This window comes from Apodemus sylvaticus, chromosome 8 (assembly GCF_947179515.1).
Source record: "Apodemus sylvaticus chromosome 8, mApoSyl1.1, whole genome shotgun sequence".
Lineage (NCBI taxonomy): Eukaryota > Metazoa > Chordata > Mammalia > Rodentia > Muridae > Apodemus > Apodemus sylvaticus.
In genome coordinates, this window is record NC_067479.1 from 29,804,109 (window position 1) to 29,826,111 (window position 22,003).

General features: G+C 35.5%; 1 protein-coding gene across 2 annotated transcripts in view; it reads left to right on the plus strand.

Moving 5' to 3' along the window:
- Positions 1–22,003, plus strand: part of Klhl1 (kelch like family member 1) — a 441,438-nt gene that overhangs the window by 145,298 nt on the left and 274,137 nt on the right. For both annotated transcript variants that reach the window (XM_052190812.1, XM_052190813.1), the window contains one exon: positions 12,840–12,976. In XM_052190812.1, coding sequence (XP_052046772.1) covers positions 12,840–12,976 — 137 coding nt within the window. The remainder of the gene's footprint in view (positions 1–12,839; positions 12,977–22,003) is intronic.

Here is a 22,003-nt window from a genome sequence, read left to right on the forward strand (position 1 = left end):
CTGTAAGGCAGAAACAATTTCTCAAAACTTCCTCACTAGCTTCCCCTGAGGCAACTCTAAGCTTTGCATTAACTCAAATGTAAATTTTTTTATCTGCCCTAGGATCCACCTTGAGTCCTTGGCAAGGACATTGTATGAGATTCCTCAAATGTAAATATCTTCTAATCTGAGCCTTTTATCTAAGACCAGACCCAAACCTACAAGGACAATTTAAGGATTAAACAAAAGAAACCAGTAATTCCATGGTCAAGGGAACCTACTTGATATCAAATACATTTCTACAGAGATATCCTTTTTAATCTTGGAGGGTTAAATTTTGCTCCTACCATTGTAGCCTATAAACTTGTGGAAAAGTGGCAATGGGCCTCTAAAACCCATAGCTGTATCACTCTCAAAATTATCTTAATTACAAAATTACGAGCCTGCAAACTGAAAACTGTAGCCAATGACACACTGATTTTTATTGTAACTCAATGTTTTCTTGCAATATTAGAGCACAATTGTAATTTTGGAAGCAAATCTCAATTTTAAACAATCTATTTTCTTTAAAATTAATGGCAAACACATATTTACAGCACAAGGTTTGTATGCCAGTTCTTATGTTCAAGTGTATAACAGTGTAACTTATTAAAGAGACAATATTTTAAATCTTAATCTTCATTAAGTCTAATCTCCAGGCCAAGATTCACATGAAACACCATGCCAATTTAGGAGCGTCCCAAAGGCCTGTATTTCCTGGATTGCGTCATGCCACGTGGTGTTCAAAATGGCGACTACCCTAAACTACCAGCCTTAATCGTCATGCCACGTGTTCAAAATGGCGACTACCCTAAACTACCAGCCTTAACCATCATGCCACGTGTTCAAAATGGCGACTACCCTAAACTACCAGCCTTAACCTAACTTTTGTTAATAACATTATACCTTTTAAATCATGTGCAGTGACTTAAGCCAATACTCTATAGTCAAGACATGCAAAATATACCTTTAAATCCAATTATAAACAAGAACAAAGCATGAGTGGCGTTAGGCCACGTGTAGTTAGTTAAGATAGCTCTAACACTGAATCACCAGTTTTAAACTAACCTTTTCTTAATAACACTATACCTTTTACATAATAACCAATTAATTTATAACTCTTTAGTCAAGAAATGTAAAGCCTTATATCATTAAAACCAATTAGAAACAAGTATAAAGCGACTACATGAATTTCACTAGCCAAACCAAAGTCTTCCCAAATCTCGAGGTTTCTGGGCTTTAAGAGCGGCTTTTTCCCCAGCCATGCTTGCCTCTTGGGTGAGTGAGCTACGCTGCTGCAGCGTGGCTTTGAATCAATCCCCACACAAACTGTGGCTAGCTCAAGAGGTTACCAGCAGATGTAATCTTTACCAATTTTTTCTTTTTAACATGAAACAGTCATTCACACAAAGACACAGAGAGGACATAAACATACACATAGACAGACAGTCGGTGCACCGGGACAAACACAGAAAGATACACAGAAAGTTAAGCGTGCTTGTTAAGCAATTGCATCCATTTTCCTCTTTAAACAGCTCTTAGAAGCTGTGGACATATGCCTATTTTTAAAAACCCCTTTCTTTTCGCCGAAATCAGCTCTTACGAGCTTTGGGCAAATGCCTACCAAATTCCTTCCCCATATTTCCCTATCTTATCAACCCAAGCAGTCCTGCGCTGGGTCCACGCAGTATGCTTGAAAAACTGTATCCATTCCTGCACTCACAACAATAGACACGAATTCACTAGCGCTAGTTTTGCCCTCTATGTTGCTTACCGTGCGGACACCATTAATTTTCACCTTTTCCGCGAAGCTTCGCTGGATAGGGCTACCTCAAGAAATTCTCTCGTGCCAGGTCGTCCCACGTTCAGGCGCCACTATGTAGCCGCCAGCAGCTACATGTAAACCGGGTTACCTGTTGAGAGAATTTTGGGGTCATAGGGAAGAGCAGCGAAAAGAACGTACGGCCAAGTCAATGTTCACTGATCAAAGCCGTAAACTTTAATGGCGCCGGACCTTTTAACAGTTTGGGCAAACCCTCCCCCCAGACTCCAGGCTGAGTTCCGGTGGAAGTTGTCTAGCTTCTCTTGGAGGTCTTCGTCTTGACTGCTCCGGCAGCTGGGTGGGTCACCTGTTTAATTCAGGAATCCCTATACCTGGAGGAACAATGAACTCAACCTTTACTATGTGCGCTCCACCCTAGGTGGAGCAGGATCCTGGCTAACTGGGAGAAGTTAACCTTGACCAAAGTCAAACTCTGACCAAGTGCAAGACTGCCCCAATATGGCTCTGTACAATTGTGAAATTGAATCCATTCATATCATCAGACTTTTCTGAACAGTGATAGTTAATTCCTGTTATTTTGACATTGGTGACATTAGTGTGTGTGTGTGTGTGTGTTTACACGCACATGTGTGTCCATGAATTTATGCTTGCATGCCTGTGTGTTCTTCCGTTGTTTTGCCTCAGATATAATTAAATATTTCTTTTTTCTTGTATGTACTTATCCTCCTTAGGTTGCAGTTTTCCTTCTATTGTTTTCTATCAGGCTGGAATATATACATGCTTGAGTTGAGAATTGCCTTGAAATATCTTTTTCTCCATCTATGGTGATTGAGCCTTCTGGTGGTTATAATAGTCTAGGTTGGCATCTGTGGTTTTTTTCTGACCTGGCCCTTATAGCACTTAGAGTCTCTGTTGAGAAGCCATGTATAATTCTGATATATCTGCCTTTATATGTTGCCTAGCTTTTCCTCCATGCCACTGTTAATATTCTTTCTTGTGTTTCTGATTATTATGTAGATGGAGGATTTCCTTTTCTCGTTCAGTCTAATTGATGTTGTATAAGCTTCTTGTGTGCTTATTGGAATATCTTACTTAAAGTAAGGAACATTTTCTTCTATGAATTTGTTGGGAATATTTTCAGGGCTTTAAAGCTGGGACTTTTCAATTCTTTTATTCCAATTACTCTTTTTATTATTTTAATTAGTTATTTTGTTTATTTACATTTCACATCTTATCTGCCTTCCCCGTTTCTCCTCCATAAACCCCCATCTCCTCCCCCCACCTGCCACTATGTGGGTACTCCCCTACCCATCCACCCACCTCTGCCTCCCTGGCCTAGCATTCCTCTACTCTGGGTTACCAAATTTCTACTAGCTCCCTTCCCAGTGATGCCCAATAAGGCAATTTTCAGCTACATACCCAGCTAGAGCCATTGGTCCAACCATGTGAACACTGGTTGGTGGTTTAGTCCCTGGGAGCTTTGGCGTGTCTTATTGGTGGATATTGTTTTTACGTCCTGTGGGATTGCCAACCCCTTCAGCACCCCAGTCCTTGCCCTAACTCCTCCATTGGGGTCCCTGTGCTCAGTCTTAGGTTTAGCTGCATGCATCCACATCTGTATTGGTCAGGTTCTTGCAGAGCCTCTCAGGGGACAGCTATACCAGGTCAGCAAGCTCTCCTTGGCCTCAGCAATAGTGTCTGGTTTAGTGTCTGCAGATGGGATGGATCCCTAGGTGGGGCAGTCTTTGGATGTCCTTTCCTTCAATCTCTGCTCCACTCTTTCTCCCTGCATTTTCTTTTGACAGGAGAAATTTTGGATTAATATTTTTGAGGTGGGTGGGGGGCCTCGTCTTTCAACCGGGTCGTGTCTGTCCACTGGATATGGTCTCTACAAGTTCTCTCTCTCTTTTGTTAGATATTTCCACTAATGTCCTCCCTGTTGGATCCTCTTGGGTCCCTGACATCTCAGACTTTCTAGTGGCTACCTCCAGTTTCCCCCCTCTCATTGCTACACACTTCCTTTCCAAATCCTGATGCTCTGTACTTTTTCACCATCTCTACTCATATCTCAACCCGATCCCCTTTTCCCTTCCCCCTCCTCTGTCCCTCCCAGATCCCTTTCTCCCTCTACTTTCTCCAGATCCCTTTTCTTTCCCCATCTGAGTAGGACTGTCTCATCCCAATTTTCTGTTGTCTTCTTTCTTCTTGGGTTTTGTATGGCTTCTGTGTTGTTTTGTTGCTATTCTGAGCTTCTTTTTTGCTAATATCCAATTATCAATGAGTAAATACCATGTGTGTTCTTTTGTTACTGGTTTACTTTACTCAGGATATTTTCTAGATTTTTTCATTTGCCTGTGAATTTCACGATGTCATTGTTTCTAATAACAGAGTACTACTCCATTGTGAAAATGTACCACATTTTCTATATCCATTTCTAGGTTGAGGGAAATCTGGGTTCTTTCCAGCTTCTATTATAAATAGGCTGCTATGAACATAGAGCAGCATGTGCCCTTGTTTTATGTTGGGGCATCTTTTGCTTATATGCCCAGAAATGATGGAATTTCACATTTCCTCCATGTTTGTGTCAGATTGTTTTTTTTTAGATTCAACAGTTTCTTTGAGTGAAGTATTAATTTCTTTTATTTCAGCTTCTATGCCTGAGATTCTCATTCATTTTTTTGAATTATGTAAGTGATGCTTTTAGCTGATTCTGTTCCTTTGTTTCCACTCTCTTCCATAGGTTTTCCTTATCTAGGATTCCTTCACTTTGCCTTTTCTTTATTTTTACTCTTTCTATTTTCATGTATTGCATGGGTTAGTTTATTTCATTCACTTGCTTAATTGTATCTTTCTTTATATATTTAAGGGATTAACTCATTTCCTCTTTAAAGGCCTCTATAGCCTATATAAGATTAGATTTAAGGTCATTTTCCTGTCCTTTCGTTGTTTTAAGATATTCAAGGCTTACTGTGGTAGTGTACTCTCAAATGTCATCTTGCCCTGGCTTTTATTGATTTTGTTTTTAAAGAGGTCCTTTGGGCATTTGGTTGGCTTTTATCCCTGTATGTTCCTATTGTATAGGTATTGCGAGGGAGCTAAATTCAGTAGTCCTGATGTGGTGAGCCTCTGATAGTTACTTTTGTGCTGTGTGGTTCTGGATCAACATGTCTGTATATTTCAGGATCTTCAAGTATGATAAATTTGGCAGAGAGGTGACTGTGAAATAGAAGTTCACAAGAGATAGCAGGTTGCTCAGGGAAGCTTGAGGGTGCCCCAGAAGACCCAGTGAGCAGGGGAGATATTTGGGGAATGGAGGATAACCTATATGATTCAGGCTCTGCAGGTCTAATGATGGTGGGTGAAGAGGTGAGTGGAGAATTGTGTCTTTGAATTAGTGAAAGTGTGTATATATGGGAGGATTTTGAGGGATAAAATGAAAGGGAGAAATTGGGATAAAATGAAAGGGGAATATATTGTTATATTTAAATTTCAAAAATTATTTTAAAAATAGTCATTTTATAGGTATTGGTTAGGTATTATTCAAAATCCTAAAATGATTATGGGGAATATACAGTAAATATATAGTTTATGGAAATCCATTGTGTCAATTGAAGTAATTTATGATTTTATATTTATTGTTTATTAGAAATAGAATGATTGGTTGAGCACCATACAGTCGTAAAGTTTATTCAGAGAGAACAGGGACAGAAAGCAAAAATGCAACATTAAATGTCATGTCTATAATGGTATATAATTTAGGTGTCATAGTTTGAAATAATTTGCAATTATCAGGTGACGTAAAATTTACATGATGAATGACTACAATGATAATGTATTCCAGGATTTAAAAAAATAATTCTATGGTCAGAAATCTTAATTTTCTAGATGTATCAAGATGTGTTTTCTTTAAACACATCTAGGCATAAAAGAGAGAAAATGATTTGTCTAAGAGATTTTGAAACACATCTAGGCATAAAAGAGAGAAAATGATTTGTCTAAGAGATTTTGAATAACAATAAGATAATTTGGATTTGAAATACTATTAATAATTAATTAAAAGTTAATGCATGTTTTTGAGGGGAGTTATAGTATTAAAAAATCAAATAACAGTAAAAATAATTGCAGGTAGCAGAAGCTATTTAAAATTCATGGTATTGGTTGGGTTTCTGACACAGTTTGAGTATTTCTAAGTGGTAAAGGAAATCTTTATAAAGTAAAGACCAAAGGCACGGAAGGTTTTAATTGCACCTGATATATAATCAATAATTGGTAACAGTAGAATACAGACTCCAAAAATATGAATATTATCTATATTCAAAACACACAGGATTACCATAACCCAGAACACTATCTTTGAAATGTTATAATACTGATCAAGAAGAGCACAAAAGATATGCACAGAAGAAAGTATCACATGCTCTCTGAAGCCAGAGAATTACCCTATGCCAGAAATGAAAACTGTGTGAATGATAAAGAGGAAAGGGGAGAGATATTATATAGAATGTCTTAGTAACACCGAGTACAGGAAGAAGGCGTGTTCTTAGAAGAAATGAAAATGTATTAGAAGGAATGAAAATTTACAAGAGCAGAGGAACAAATGAATCAATGATTAAACCATGTCTTCTTCAGCCTCCTAGGGAGACAGAAGATTTATTTGATGCACATAGACATGCTGTGTTTCACAGAGGTAGCATTTTAGGCCATGATGTAGTAGAATTGGTTATTATTGAGTCCATTACTTGTCTAGAGGTAAGAATCATGTTGGCAGGTAAAGAGAGTGGGACCTTTGAGTACAAGGGCTTTCTTAGACCAATGAATCTTTTTGGAAGAAGCATTCTTTTACCTTTGCCTTATGTTAATTCTGAATCAGGATGTCTGGGCCTTATAAGGAAGACATAACCCTAGAACAAACTAAAAGATAGGTTTGTGTTGTATTTAACATAGGGAAAGAAGTACAAGGAAACTTTCATGTCATCTGGATGAAGTCTAATGACACAACAGAGATTGGAAATAAGATATTGTTACTGTAAGAAAATTACAATAGCCTCTTGGCTTTTTGGCTAAGATCAAATGTAGAAAATTACAGGCAGTACACTGAATAAAAACTTTCAAATGCTGAAAGAAAGTTTGGCCAAAGGTCTTTTCTTTTTTAGAGGCATTGCAGTAGCACAGTAAAATTTAAACTTATCATACAAATTATTAAGGCAATGCTAAAAAAGTGATTTTGCAAAAATGAATATTAAAGCAAATCACAGAAATCCACATTAGGCTACAGCAAAGGGCAGGTCAAGGAGTAAAAGAAAAGTCACTGAATAAGAGGAAAAGCTGAGATAAGAAAGTCTACACTTAGGTAACTTAAAAAAAGTGGTTTTAAAAAGTGGGAGGTTGACAGTGTCTAACACCATCATAAATTGAAAAGGAATAAAAGAATCTTTAATATATTTAGAACTACATTTCAGTGACCCCCAAATAGAGATATTCCTAAGTGGCTACATTTACTCACTGAATCAGCTTTTGGTCCAGTTTTCCTAACTGATAGTTAACTGAAGCTATATATCCACGTATAAAAATGTTAATTTTTTCCAAATGTTAAATCTAGGTTCTAATTCAAATCTTTTGTGTCACTAAGTCTAAATGCACAATTAATCTTTTCACACTACTATGACTGAACTGGCAGCATTTTCCTAGAGTTGATACCAATGGTATTTAATGATTCAAACTTGCAAAATGTAGGTCACAAAATATTTTGTTCTTCAAAATGTGACCTGCCTGTAATACAAATGTAGTGTATAAGAACATGGTGATTTAATTTATGTTGAAATACTTGTTCCTGGAGAGATGCCCAACCTAATGTTTATGGAGATGATTACTATTTATCACCTGATGTTTATGGAGACATTTATAGTTTAACACTTGGATAAAACTGATCATTTCACATTCATTTATTTCTTTGAGTTGCAGTAAATATTTTGACATATGCAAATATTTTCTGTGCTTTTTTAAAAAAATTAATAATTACTATAATACATGCATTTTGTGTACATGTATGACTGTGTACTACATATATGCTTGATATCTTCATAGCTCAGAAGAGGACATCATATTCCCCCAAAATGCTTTAAAGATAATTGAGTTGTTGAGGGAATGGTAGAAATCAAACCCATTTTCTCTGAAAGAGCAGTACTTTTAACTGCTGAGCCATTTCTCTAGCTGATATTTCTATTTATTATTTGTTAATATTTTGTAACTAAGTCAATCTAGTGATCACCCTGGGTTAGCATCCCAAATGATAAGAAGGCAGGTATAAGACACTTGGCCTGTCTTAATGTTTGTAAAAGTAACAATGAAAAACATTCAAAATATGTTTTGTTATATTGATATATAAAAATAGCAAATGATAAATTTTCATTAACTGGAAAATGAGGGGCTGTGCATGAAGGAAATGACAGCATAAACTATGACATACTCTGAATTTTAAAAGCACATTTTATTAGTGGGGAATGAGTTGGATGAAAAGGAGAGAATATGAATGCAAACAGTTTGTGATCTTTGGCTTAAAATGCTCAACCTCACTATTGCAAAAGTTCAGGAAATCAAAGTGAAAGTAACTATTGGTTAAAACACAAACACACACACACACACACACACACACACACACACACGTTTTCTTCAAGGGCAAATGAAAAATGTGTGTGTGTGTGTGTGTGTGTGTGTAGCACTGTAAAAGTAATACAAAGCCTAAGAAAAAACTAAAATAACTGTAAATAAATGGTAAAACAGAAAAAAAGTTTAAAAACCAATTTTCTATTAAATTAATAGAGTCTAGATGATAATTAGGTAATGTCTTCATAGATAAATGAAATAAATTTACTACCCTCCATTAGGTAAAAATATTTTATGGTTTATTACAGATGAAACTGGAAAAAATTATAATAAATGAATCCTAGGAATCCCTACATTATCCTCAGAGCTACATTAAAATAAGCCTGAAGAAAATAGTTTCTGTGGAGCAGTGGTGGCACATGCCTTTAATCCCAGCACTTGGAGGCAGAGGATGGCAGAGTTCTAAGTTCAAGGCCAGCCTGGTCTACAGAGTGAGTTCCAGAACATCCAAAGTTATACAGAGAAACCCTGTCTAGAAAAAACAAAAATAAAAAATAGAAAAGAAAAGAATAAAAGCATTTGCTACTACTGAAAAACAAAAACAAAAAATAGAAAAGAAAAGAATAAAAACATTTTCTACAACTGATTGGAAAATTATTCATAATGACAAAAATATTACAAAAAAAGAGGAAATATTTTTTACCAAATACATATCATATATTTAAATCATTGTTGAAGTGGAATGGAATGGAACAAGAAATTATCATTCTATAATTTTAAATAATGTTCATTAAATGGTACAAATGTGTTTGATGACCGATTAGTGTTGGTTAAAGCAGGAAAACATGAAGTCATAAAATAGCCAAGAGTAATGTGTAGCTTAATTTTTAATAGTTCATTGGGTGCTATTTCTATTACGCTTTCAAAATGTCTACTTCATTCTTTAGTTTATTTTTAATTTAATCCTATGCAAGAATGTTTGAATATATGCACTGTATCACCACTATTCATTCTTCATATCCTTGTGTTTTTCCTTTCCCACACTTGCGTACTCTCTTCTTCTTCTTCTTCTTCTTCTTCTTCTTCTTCTTCTTCTTCTTCTTCTTCTTCTTCTTCTTCTTCTTCTTCTTCTTGTTATTATTATTATTATTATTTAATCTTTTTTTTTACAATCCAGGCATTATTACCTTCCAGGTCCAGGTCCACCCTCTTTCTGTCTTCATCCCATTCCTCCTCTCCCATCTCTAAGAGGATGTCTCCATTGCCCTCCCCCCATCCCACCAAACCTCCCCACTCCCTGAGGCTTCAAGTCTCTTCAGGGTTAGCTGAATCTTCTCTCACTGAGGCCAGATCCGGCAGTCCAGTGCTTTATATGTGTTAGGGGCCTCATATCAGCTGTATATGCTACCTGTTGGTGCCTCAGTGTCTGAAAGATCTCAGGGTTCTTGATTAGTTGAGACTCCTGGTATTGCTCTGGGGCTGCTGTCATCCTCAGCTTCTACCAGCTTTTACCTAATTTAACAACAGGGGTTCCCAAATTCTAACCTTTGGGTGGGTGTAATTACCTGCATCTGACTCTTTCAGCTGCTTCTTAGACCTCTCTGAAGGCAACCATGCTAGTATGCTGCCTATTAGCACACCATAGCTTCAGTGATAGTGTCAAGCATTGGACACTCCCCTTGAGCTAAATCCCAATTTGGGTCTTTTGCTGGACCTCCTTTCCCTCAGGATCTTCTCTATTTTTGTCCCTGCAGTTCATTTGTTCTTCTTTTGATCATGTTCTTCTCCCACATTCACATGTGTTTGTTTTGTTTTGACACATTAAAGATAATTTAAAGTTGCATATATGAGCATGATTAAGAAAACTAGATTATGGAGGCTTATCAATAACTCCATCAATGAATGAAATGATAAATATGGCCCTTCCCAAGAAACAATTAACTGCCAGTACTTCCTCAAGTTCTCACCATCATAAATCAATGTTAAAAAATATAAAGGACCCATTCCTTCTTTTTCTGTCCTGTTCTGTCCTGTCCTGTCATGTTCTGTACTCTTTTCTTTTCTTTTCTTTTCTTTCTTTTCTTTTCTTTTCTTTTCTTTTCTTTTCTTTTCTTTTCTTTTCTTTTCTTTTCTTTTCTTTTCTTTTCTTTTCTTTTCTTTTCTTTTCTTTTCTTTTCTTTTCTTTTTTTCAAGACCAGTTTAGGGATTGTAGCTGCTGTGTATTTTTGATTGCAACAGCATTGTCATATATAAAAGAAAGCCTTTCATAATATTACTCTCCTCTGTAAGCTCTTTCTGTTTTAATTACTTTATTGATTATTTGTGATTTTCCCAAGTCTCTGAGTGACACTTATCTCCTTGGCTCTTCATATCCAACCTTCTCCTCCCGGACTAAAGAAAACAAACAAAGCCAACCAAACAATAAAACCAAAACATATTGCTACATAAGCTTCCGTGTGTCACAGTATGTCACTCAGTGTATCTTTTTTTAATAAATTCTTTATTCGATATATTTTTTATTTACATTTTAAATGATTTCCCCTTCTGTGGCCCCCCACTCCCCGAAAGTCCCATAAGCCCCCTTCCCTCCCCCTGTTATCCCACCCACCCCTTCCCACTTCCCTGTTCTGGTTTTGCCCTATACTGCTACACTGAGTCTTTCCAGAACAAGGGGCCATTCCTCCGTTCTTCTTGTACCTAATTTGATGTGTGGATTATGTTTTGGGTATTCCAGTTTTCCAGGCTAATATCCACTTATTAGTGAGTGCATACCGTGATTAATCTTTTAATCTAATACTAAGTGGGTTACCTCACTTAGTATGATGTCCTCCAGCTCCATCCATTTGCCTAAGAATTTCATGAATTCATTGTTTCTAATGGCTGAATAGTACTCCATTGTGTATATATACCACATTTTTTGCATCCAGTCTTCTGTTGAGGGATACCTGGGTTCTTTCCAGCATCTGGCAATTATAAATAGGGCTGCTATGAACATAGTGGAGCATGTATCCTTATTATATGCTGGGGAATCCTCTGGGTATATGCCCAGGAGTGGTATAGCAGGATCTTCCAGAAGTGATGTGCCCAGTTTTCTGAGGAACACAATGCAATCCACTACAGAAACAAACTCAAAGAAAAAAACCACATGGTCGTTCCATTGGATGCTGAAAAAGCATTTGACAAAATTCAGCATCCTTTCATGCTTAAAGTCTTGGAAAGAACAGGAATTCAAGGCCCATACCTAAACATAGTAAAAGTAATTTACAGCAAACTGGTAGCCAGCATCAAACTAAATGGAGAGAAACTTGAAGCAATCCCACTAAAATCAGGGACTAGACAGGGCTTCCCCCTTATTCCTTATCTCTTCAATATTGTACTTGAGGCACTAGCTCGGGCAATTAGACAACATAAGGAGGTCAAAGGGATACAAATTGGAATGGAAGAAGTCAAACTATCACCCAGTGTATATTTATATTCTTTCCTCTCCCTCTTCTAAGTCATTTCAATATCCTCAGAAGAAGTTATAGATACATCTTATTTAGCATTAAACACTTACATCTTGCTTATTTTCAACACATCAAGTTTCTTCATTACCCACTGTCCAGCCCAATATAAAGAAGAAGCATCTCTGACCAGGAATAAATAATAGTGCTAGTCCCTAGGTGTAATCCTGAATGTTTAAAAGAATGATTGGGTACATGTTCACTTTGCAAAATAAGAGTCATTGATTTAGTCTGTGTCGTGGACAGGGACAGGCCTTTGACTAGGTTTACAATAGAAAGCGTTTTACTCCTTGTGGAACAAGCATCAACTACAATCTGTGAATATCTCAAAAGCAGTCAAACTAACTGCATGGTGTTTTCATAAGGGAATATGTATTTTCCAATAGAACAGTGTTATAGTATTCAGAATCCAAGAAGTATAAAAAAATGACTGTTTGCTTTGAAAAATGTAAATATTTGGAAGGATGGATACTAGCTAGTATAAAAACAAAAAGTTCCTGTCAGTTCCAGGATCAGACTCCGTGTCCTGTATCCAAAATTCATATTTTTATTTTTGTTTTGTTGTTTGTTGGTTTGTTTCTGCATTAGGGTTAGAACACCTAATTTTGATGCTTAAATTAGGATAATGGCAACAGAGAACATTTTTTTTTCCTGATGCTTCTGAAAATCTCTGGCAGATAATGCACAACCTGCCAACGGTTTTGAAAACCTGTGACTGCCTGGAGTGTCAAGCCATGCAGGGCACCCCTGTTTAAAACTCTTTCATCGTCATCATTATTATCATTATCATTATTATCTTTTAAATTTAAGTTATAAATTTAGCACTTGATCAAATTTCTGATGGTTGATTCATGGTTCTACACTGTGTGTGCTGAGCTCAGTGTTGTGTGCTGTATGAGTTTGGTTTAAAGTAGATCCTGTGTCTCTTTCAGGCTTGTTCTGAGTTCTGTCTCTGACTATTTTGCGGCCATGTTTACAAGTGATGTCTGTGAAGCCAAGCAAGAAGAGATCAAGATGGAAGGCATAGACCCAAATGCACTCTGGGATCTTGTTCAATTCGCATATACAGGTACAGTTAAATATATATAAGATAATATTGATACTATGATCATTTTCACAACTGGCTTTAGGTTTTTAAAATCTAAGAGAACCAGCTGAACTTTTATCATTAAAATTTTAGTTGTAGGCTACACAATGGGAAAAAGTTCTTCTTTGTATTTAGTGAAATCACAAGTGCATAAACATATTTGTTTTTATATTTTTCACAGAATGTTTATACAGAATTAAATACATGAATAAAATTAGTATTCAGGATGGAATGAAGTTAAAAAGAAATAGAGAGTTAATCAGTAAATACAATGCTGCTTATCTTCATAGTTGGCCAGGGCATTAATCATTTGAATATATTCTCTTTAGAAATATCAGTTAAGATATTTCTCATTTTGATTATTGTGCTAATTCAATGCTAAAATTTCATAACCTTTACATATTGATATGACAACTGAGCTGAAAGGTACAATAATGATAGGTAAAATTTGGAGAATCACTAGCTTTGGATATTTAAAATGTTTTTCTGATTTACTATATATATTCTTCTGGATATTGCATTACTTGAAAATACATAGTGTTTTAAATTTTGTTCTTCAAGCATTTGGAATTGTGAGCTATACCAAAGGAGAATGATTTAACAGATCAGCCTGCTCTTTCCTCTCCAGAAGATCTTTTATTTTTTTAATACACATAGAATTAGAAGGAGAAAAAAGGGGTTAATGTGTTAAAGGAAATATATAAAGAAATGATGAGATACAAGAGCCTTGCATATAGAATTTAATATCAGTTTCAGCTATGTGATGTGAAATCAAACATTTCTCATCTCAATAATTTTAAAATATGGTTAAACAAAGCAAACTTTTCACTATAAAATTCTAAGAGTTTTTTGAAAGCTATTGCAATAGAGGAAAAAGACCTTGATTCGGCCAGACTCTAACTGGATTGAATTAAGATAGCAGGCTTTTAAGCCTTGAAATGAGGAAGAAAGCACACCAACTCTTTGTATTGTCTACTTAGGTTAGCAGAGAAAAAGTCATCTTTGCATATCTTTGTTGTAGGGGTTACTCTCAAAACTTACCAATTCCCTGAAGGCTATATTTCAAGGCACTGAGAAAAGAAAAGCTTTTGAAATATAAAACTGGAAAGAAAAAAAGGTTTTGAAAACACATCTCAAAGAAATAGAGAAAATTTATGTACAATGCTAAATATTCTGAAACAAATGAATTTAGGAAAATTAAGGTCTATGAACATTAAAACACCTGTCTAAACTTTATTTTCGAATAGAGGGAACTATTCAGAGCTTCACAATTTAATGACAATCTGTTTAAATGTCTAAACTAGTCAGTCATAGACAACAATCTTCTCAGTAAAGCATGGATACAGAGTGACTCACAAAACCATCTCAAACCCCATGGATGTTGGGCTACTGGTGGATTGCTGGGGGGGGCACTGTCACCACTCTTACAATAACATGAACTCATCAGTCTCCTGTCTATGCTTTAAAAACTGATGGTCCCAAATATGGTTCACTTTAAAGTCACTGAGTTACAAAGAACGATGGATATTAGAAGGGAGTGTTAACAATGGAGATGGAAGACAGGCATGTAAAGGTTTAATTAATGTTATAAGTATATAATTTTTTAAATAAGAAAATGAATAAATGTTAATTTAAAATTCATATTTTTGTCATGAATGGGGGAAGGGTTACATAGCTAATATTTTAGGAATCCTTCCTGAGAAAAGCACAGTGCCTGTATCCAGTTTCCATGCCCTGGCAAACTTACCTTTGCATAGAGCAAAACTAGGCCAAAGACATTCACTCTCTTGATATACAAGGTTAGATGTTGTTTCAAGGTTTCCTGCTGAGAGTAATGACCCAAATATGGCTCTACTTTTAGAAGAAGGTAAGAATAGAAATCTGCCTCCCAGTTGCACTGATACTATGGATTTGCCCTCTGAGCATATTTGTACTGGGGCCTCTGCCTATAATCGGTTATATTAGGGTATTGATGTATTTCCCATTGTACGTTTACATAGGTTTTCTAGACTCACAATGAATTTACATGGTAATAATACAGAACTTGTAGGAATTATATCAATAGACTTGGCTTTATTACCTACAATGCGAAACTTATAACAACAGGAGAAGGCAAGTATTCATTTCTACAAATAGGAGAGAATACAAGATTTTGCATGTGTCTAATTAGCAGGCTATCTCCATAATCTAGAAGACTACTTTGAAACTACCTAAAATAATTACATTCTTCCAAAAGAATAAACAAGTAGGAAAGTAAAATGTTGTTACTTGAGATTCTTTTTTAAAAATTAGATATATTCTTTATTTACATTTCAAATGTTGTTCCCTTTCTTGGTGGTCTGCCTCCCCCCAAAAATATCCCGTAACCCCTCTCCCCGCCCCTCTTCCCCAATCAACCCTCTTGAGCTTCCCTGTCCTGGTATTCCCCTACACTGCAGCATTAGCATCGAGCATTTCCAGGACCAAGGGCCTCTGTGAATCTTTTCTTTAACCCTTTCCTCCCCACTGTCTGTTACCCAAAGGGGTTCTTGAGCTGGTTCATTTTGTTTGCCAGTTAAGAAATTAAAGGGCAGACAAAGTCTGGAGCATGACAGATAGCCATAGAGAAAAAGTCAATTGAAACTGACAGAATCATCAGTTGAAGAAAGGCTTCACACACTAGGGGTGTGGAAAGACATATGGCAGAAAGGAAAGATGAAGGCCCTCCACCCAGCAGATCGGAAACCCTGAACTCTAATCCTAGATTCCTCTTAAGTGCTAGCGGTCTTTTTAATCTCTTAGAGGGTTTTCCTCATCTAATTTAGATTTGGCCAATTTTTAAATTTTTTATTGGTTATTTTATTTATTTACATTTCAAATGTTACTACTCTTTCCAGTTTCTGCTGTGAAAACCCCCTAGCAGCCGCTCCCACTTCTGTGAAGGTATTCCCCCACCTGCCTATCCACTTCTGCCTCACCGCCCTAGCATCCTCCTATGCTGGGGCATCGACTCTTCACAGGACTGCCCATCCTCTGCTGCATATGCAGCTGGAGCTACAGATCCTGCCATGTCTACTCTTTTGTTGGTGGTTTAGACCTAGGGAGCTCTGGGCAGTGGGAGAGGGGGATCAGGTTGGTTGACATTGTTCTTCCTATGGGGTTGAAAACCCATTAAGCTCCTTCAGTCCGGGATTCCATGCTCAGTCTTATGGTCGGCTGCAAGGGTCCACTTTTGTTTCTTTAAGACTGTAGCAGAGCCTTTCAGGAGACATCCATATCAGGCTTCTATCAGCAAGCATTTCTTAGCCAATTTTAAGAAAGGATGCACCAGGCAGTGGTGGCACATGCTTTTAATCTCAGCACTCTGGGAGGCAGAGGCAGGCAGATTTCTGAGTTCGAGGTCAGCCTGGTCTATGGAGTGAGTTCCAGGACAGCCAGGGCTATACAGAGAAACCCAATCACAAACAAACAAACAAACAAACAGAAAGATAAGATGCTGGTTGGCCAACAACTGTTGGGTCAGTATGTCCTGATCAGGCCTTGAACTTGTTGGTCAGTCTATCAGCAAAGGCTTTGTTGGCAAATTACCACAATATCTTTTTAAAAAATTTTTTAATAACTGCAACTTTGAAGTTTTTAATCCCATGTACAGAATATGAAAAAACCAAGAGTCTTAGAAGTTTATCAACTTTATTTCCTAATTATAACCCCTCTCCCTATATACCATTGTCTTTGAATAATATAGTCTTTAATGATTGTGGAGTTTGAGAAACTTAAATATAGAGAAAGAAACGCTATCTTCTAAGTGGTATTCTGCTGACAGAAGTTGATGCATTGCAAAGTGTGGGAAACACCTTCCCTACTTGTTTCCTATATTAAGGACATAAATGAGAAACAATTGATTCAAAAGATAGAAAACATCAGCAAGAAGTAAATAAACAGCAATGATATGATTTGTTCTATCTGCTATGAGCCAAGAAGTTCAGAAGTTTTACCAGCTCAAATAAAATGAGTTACTTTAAGGAAAGATATATGAAAAGATAATCTTAATAAGATTTTGTTTGTTTTTAATGAGGAAAAATATATACACACAAGAATCTCCCCTTTCTCTTTTTATGCCAGTTTTTTAAAAAAAGATTTTTTTCTCATAAAATGTATTCTGATTATGTTTTCCCCTCAAGGACCTCTTGCTAGATCTTCTCCACTTCCCCACACATTAAAATAACACCCTTTCTTTCATTAGAATACAAATAAGCATACAAAAATAATGGAAAAATGATAAAATGAGGTAAAGGAAAAACAGAATACAATAAGGCAAAATGACAGAAAAGATAGAGCCAAAGGAATAGCACAAGAACACATAAAGACATTGAAACTCACCCTATGTACATGCAGAAAACTGTTATAAACAAAATCAGAAATTGGAATATATAAAAATGAAATATATATTTTATAAAATTTTATACATAAATTGTGATATATTATATTTGTAAATATTTTGCATATATAAATTATATTATATAATATTTTATGAATATGTGTGTGACTGGTGATGAATGATACCATAGACTCAAATAGTATGCCACAGCAAAGTTCATTTATTCGGGGGAGAACCAGCCTGCCGGGATCTTCAGGATAAAAGACAGGTGTGGACTTTTCACGGTCAATTAAAACCTTGTTATTATAGGAGTAGGTGATGCTTACCTTTCTTTCCCTTGATTGGTTAGTTCTATCACCAATATAGGTGCCTTTTTGATTGGTTAAGGTCCTCGGGGACTTGGAGGACTTTTGTTGATTAACTGTATTTGGTTGAAGCTAGGTGGCAGGGCAGCTTCTATAGCTGGGTGCTATAGCTTCCTAACTGGGTGCCTTCGAGGTTGGTTCAGGATAGGTGGTGGAGCAGATTCCAGACTGGCTGCCTATGAGAGGTGTGTTTTCTTGGAATTGACTTGTTTTGGATTTTTCCAGTTTTAGGAAGAAGAAATTTAGGCATTATCTCCCAAAGGGCATCATCTCCCAGTCTATAGCCTGTCATAGGGTGAGCCTGGCTCTCACTAACACTGTCCTCTCAGAATATGAAATGAAATGAAATGAAATGAAATAAAAATTTGTTATCATTTGTGTGTTTGTAAAACTAAAGAATTGGTTGTATATAAGATGGTAACTTAAATATGAAAATAGAAATTGTTTCTCTGGTTACGAGAACATACCTTACAATTATCTTCTCACAGCCCCTAATATAGTAGAGATATTAACAGACAATTTATATTCATTAAAACAATTACGTTAGTCATAAGGTTAATAACACTCTGTTGAGTATACAACAAAGGATATTCAAAATTTGTCCTTAAAATTTTCCATTTATTTATATTTTCCATTTATCTTTAAAAATTCTGCCTATAATACTGGTGATTTTTAGTGAATCAACTCATATGCAAGTCAAAAATACTTTTCTATTTTCCCCTTTTCTTCTGTTTCTACTTTTATTTTCATTTTTCAAAATAGATGTTTTGCTCATATAAATATATGCTGATTATATTTTCCCTCCTGTCTTTTCCCAGAGTCTCCTTAATTCCCTACCCAATCAAAGTATTAACCCTTTTAAAACTAGAACACAAATACACACACAAAACTAAAACTAGTGATAATAAAATAAAATGTTGAAAAGCAAGCATTAAAATATAGCCTAACAAACATACAAAACAGGACCAAAGGACAAACACAAAGAACACACTAGAACACATAAGAAGAGTGGTTTTCAAATGGAGATAGTTGCTAGGTTAGTGGTGGGCATTTGTGTCCACTTTCCTTCAGCACTGGGATTCCATCTGGCTTAGACCTGTGCAGACTCTATGAACGGGCCAGACTCTCTGTGTGTTCATATCTGTGCCATTCTTATCGAGTCTAAAACAGGCCTTCTTTCCTTCATGTCATGCACCCCCTGTGTTCTCTTACCATCTTTCTGTCTCTACTTCATTATAGTTCCCTGGTCCCAGAGGGGAATTATTTAATGAAGTTATTCCACTTTGACCTGAGTACTCAAACATCTCTCACTCTGCACATTGCCTCAGGTTTGTTCCTCTATCAGTTCTCATATATTAGAGGAGGAAGGTTCTCTGGTGATTCCTTAGCAAGGCACTGATCTACGTGTATAGTAAAATGTTGATAAGAGTTGTTTTATTGCTACATATATTTAACAGAACAGAAATATTTGCATTTCTTCTACTTCCATGAATTTTCTTCTATGAAGTTTCAGCCAGCTGCTCAGTATCATAAAGTGGGCCTTAAATCCAATCATGTATTTCGTGGTTATTTCTAGAACCTCTGAGCCACTATTGCACCAGTGAATCTCACAGGCAGGTCTTCTAATAAATAAATCATTTGTAGTTGGGCAATTGATTACCTACATATCTGGTAGCACAAAGAGTGATTTTCAATACCATGATCACTAGTCAATAGGTATGATAGTTCTTGGTAGGTACTAGTTCAAATTATCAATGTTCAATGTGTTATCTACATTGTATATTCAGCAAAAGGGCTTTACCATTGCTTAATGAAAAGATAACAATAGCTTTGGCAGGAAACTGGATAGCCTGGTGGTATGCACAGGATGCTATTTGCTAATAGTTCAACAGGATGTGAAATATATGAGTTACTATATAATAATTGATAGTCTTAGGAGCACAGGATAAAATAAACTTACTATTATGGAAAATATTTTACTCTACAGGAGTAAAATACTCCTATTATAGCTTTACTTACTCATATATATTAACTTTGATAGGATCTGTTTTATGTACAGTAAAATCTTTGATTAGTTATAATGATGCAAAAGATGTTATGGAAATATCCCATAAATTATCTAAAAATATCATAGAGTCAAGGAAGAAAAATTTGAACATTAAAGATAGCATTACACCAATTTTAAATCACTTAGAAACTAGTTAGTGATGATTAGATATTTAGATATCATACTCTGACTATTAGAAATTATTCAGATGAGTAGTTGTAGATGCTAAGACTATTTAAAGCTTAAATTACAAAAGTATTTGAAGAATAACAAGTTGTTATTACAAAAATGTATTGAGAAGCTCATCTTGAGATAAATCTAAATGGTCCTGTAATTACTATTTTGGAACATTCTTTTTATATAAATGGAATACCTCTAATGTTATTGAAATGCAGCCCAGTCAGGTATATATCTACCAGATATATAATCTGGTAGATCAATAATAATGCAATAAGCCTGTTACTACAATATGAATGGCAGAACACAGACTGAATGTTTCATTTTCTATCATACTTAAGGTTTGCAGAGTATGTTATGACAGGAGATCATTAGAGTGACTTATAACCCTCTCTTGCTCTCAAAATAAAATAGGTCACTTAAATTGACACCCTAATGGCTCTATAGTGGCTTGTTCTAAGCACTGTTCATCATCTCCATGACTATAAGCCACTATAGTGGCTTATAGATAGTAATGATGTTTGAGCAGGTTAATGTGTGATGTCCCCTTTCCTGCAATTATACTCAAATACCTTATTTTATTATATATCTACTATTTTGTACCCTTTGCTAAACTCTTAATAACAACATGCTGAATTGCAAATGGAACCAATGTTTAATTAAGTTGGAATCTTACAACCCATAATAATTTTTGTATGAACCTTTTTGCTATATAGAGATGTATAATTTACAGGTACCTACAAACATATACATGTCAGTCCTCAAATTTTAATCACAGATGAAAATTTAAATAAAATAACATTTTTAAAGAATGTCCATAGTATCATTGTACTGAAATACTGTCTTCATTCACACTTCTAGAAATTTTTCTCTTCTAGAAACTTCATCTCCTACATAATCCCTGCAACAATGAAAATGAACTGTGCTCATTGATGATTAAGGAAATAGAGTTCTAACAAATAAAGTTGGTGGAAATGCAAGGTTACCCATACAGTGTCAGGTCCTGTGGATGACTGATAAGGACAAAGTTCAAATACAGGAAGCTGTCCATCTAAGAGTAGTAATTTAAAAAAGAGAGTTAGGAAATTAAACTGCCTAAGAGCAAACTTTAATCATACAGAAGAGTTAACATGTTTGTAAAAGATGCTTCTGTGCTAGTGAAGTGAAAATGTTTGTACGTAAATAGGGAATGTTAAGAAAGTTTATGCTTACTATCAACATTTCAGTGAAATAAATATCTGCACAAAGGCACTAAGATATTTAATATTCTTTTAATGTGAAAAAATGTATGTTTTTCCTGGACTTCACCCACTAAATTCCCCCCAGACTTGTTTACGATAATTAAAAGTAAATCATTGCTTCATTTTTATAACTGGTTTAATTCAAGTAGCATGAATTATGCAAGCACATTAGCAGAATACTCTTTTTAATCTTAGAGAATTTAATAGACAGTAAACTCTAGACTCAGACTCACTATAACATACTGACACTTCAAAGACTGGTTTTGTGCTTTATCATTGTCCATTGATTAAAAATTGAGTTAATTTTCCTAGAATGTTTGAACAATATGTATATTAACTGTAAAAATAAAAATAATCAAGCAAATCAGTCAGCCTTATTTGTTTTAGCACTTTTGTGTACATGTTTAGCAATCTACCTGTTCATGTAAAATTGAATTTTACAAGACTAATTTCCGAAAACAATAAAATTTTGTTTTATATTTTGAGGCACTGTATGGAGTTTTATTGTTATTGAAAAATCTAAGACATTTGACAGGTTGATGATTCAGTGTACATATGTGTCTTTTATTTGAAAGTTCTAACAATAACAACAGTACAACACATATATACTTTCTAAATTTGTAGTGGGTTAGCCCAGGCCTTTCCTTCTTGCAAGCTTGATTCATTAAAGTCTTTGGACTGAATTAATCTTAATGTTGCTCTGAGTTTTATAACTTTTTATATTTTTCTGCCTTACATATTAGAAGAGCTAGACAGAATCACATGTCATTCTATCAAGTGTCTCAATGCCTTTCAAATACTTTTCTGTGCTAACTTTGATTT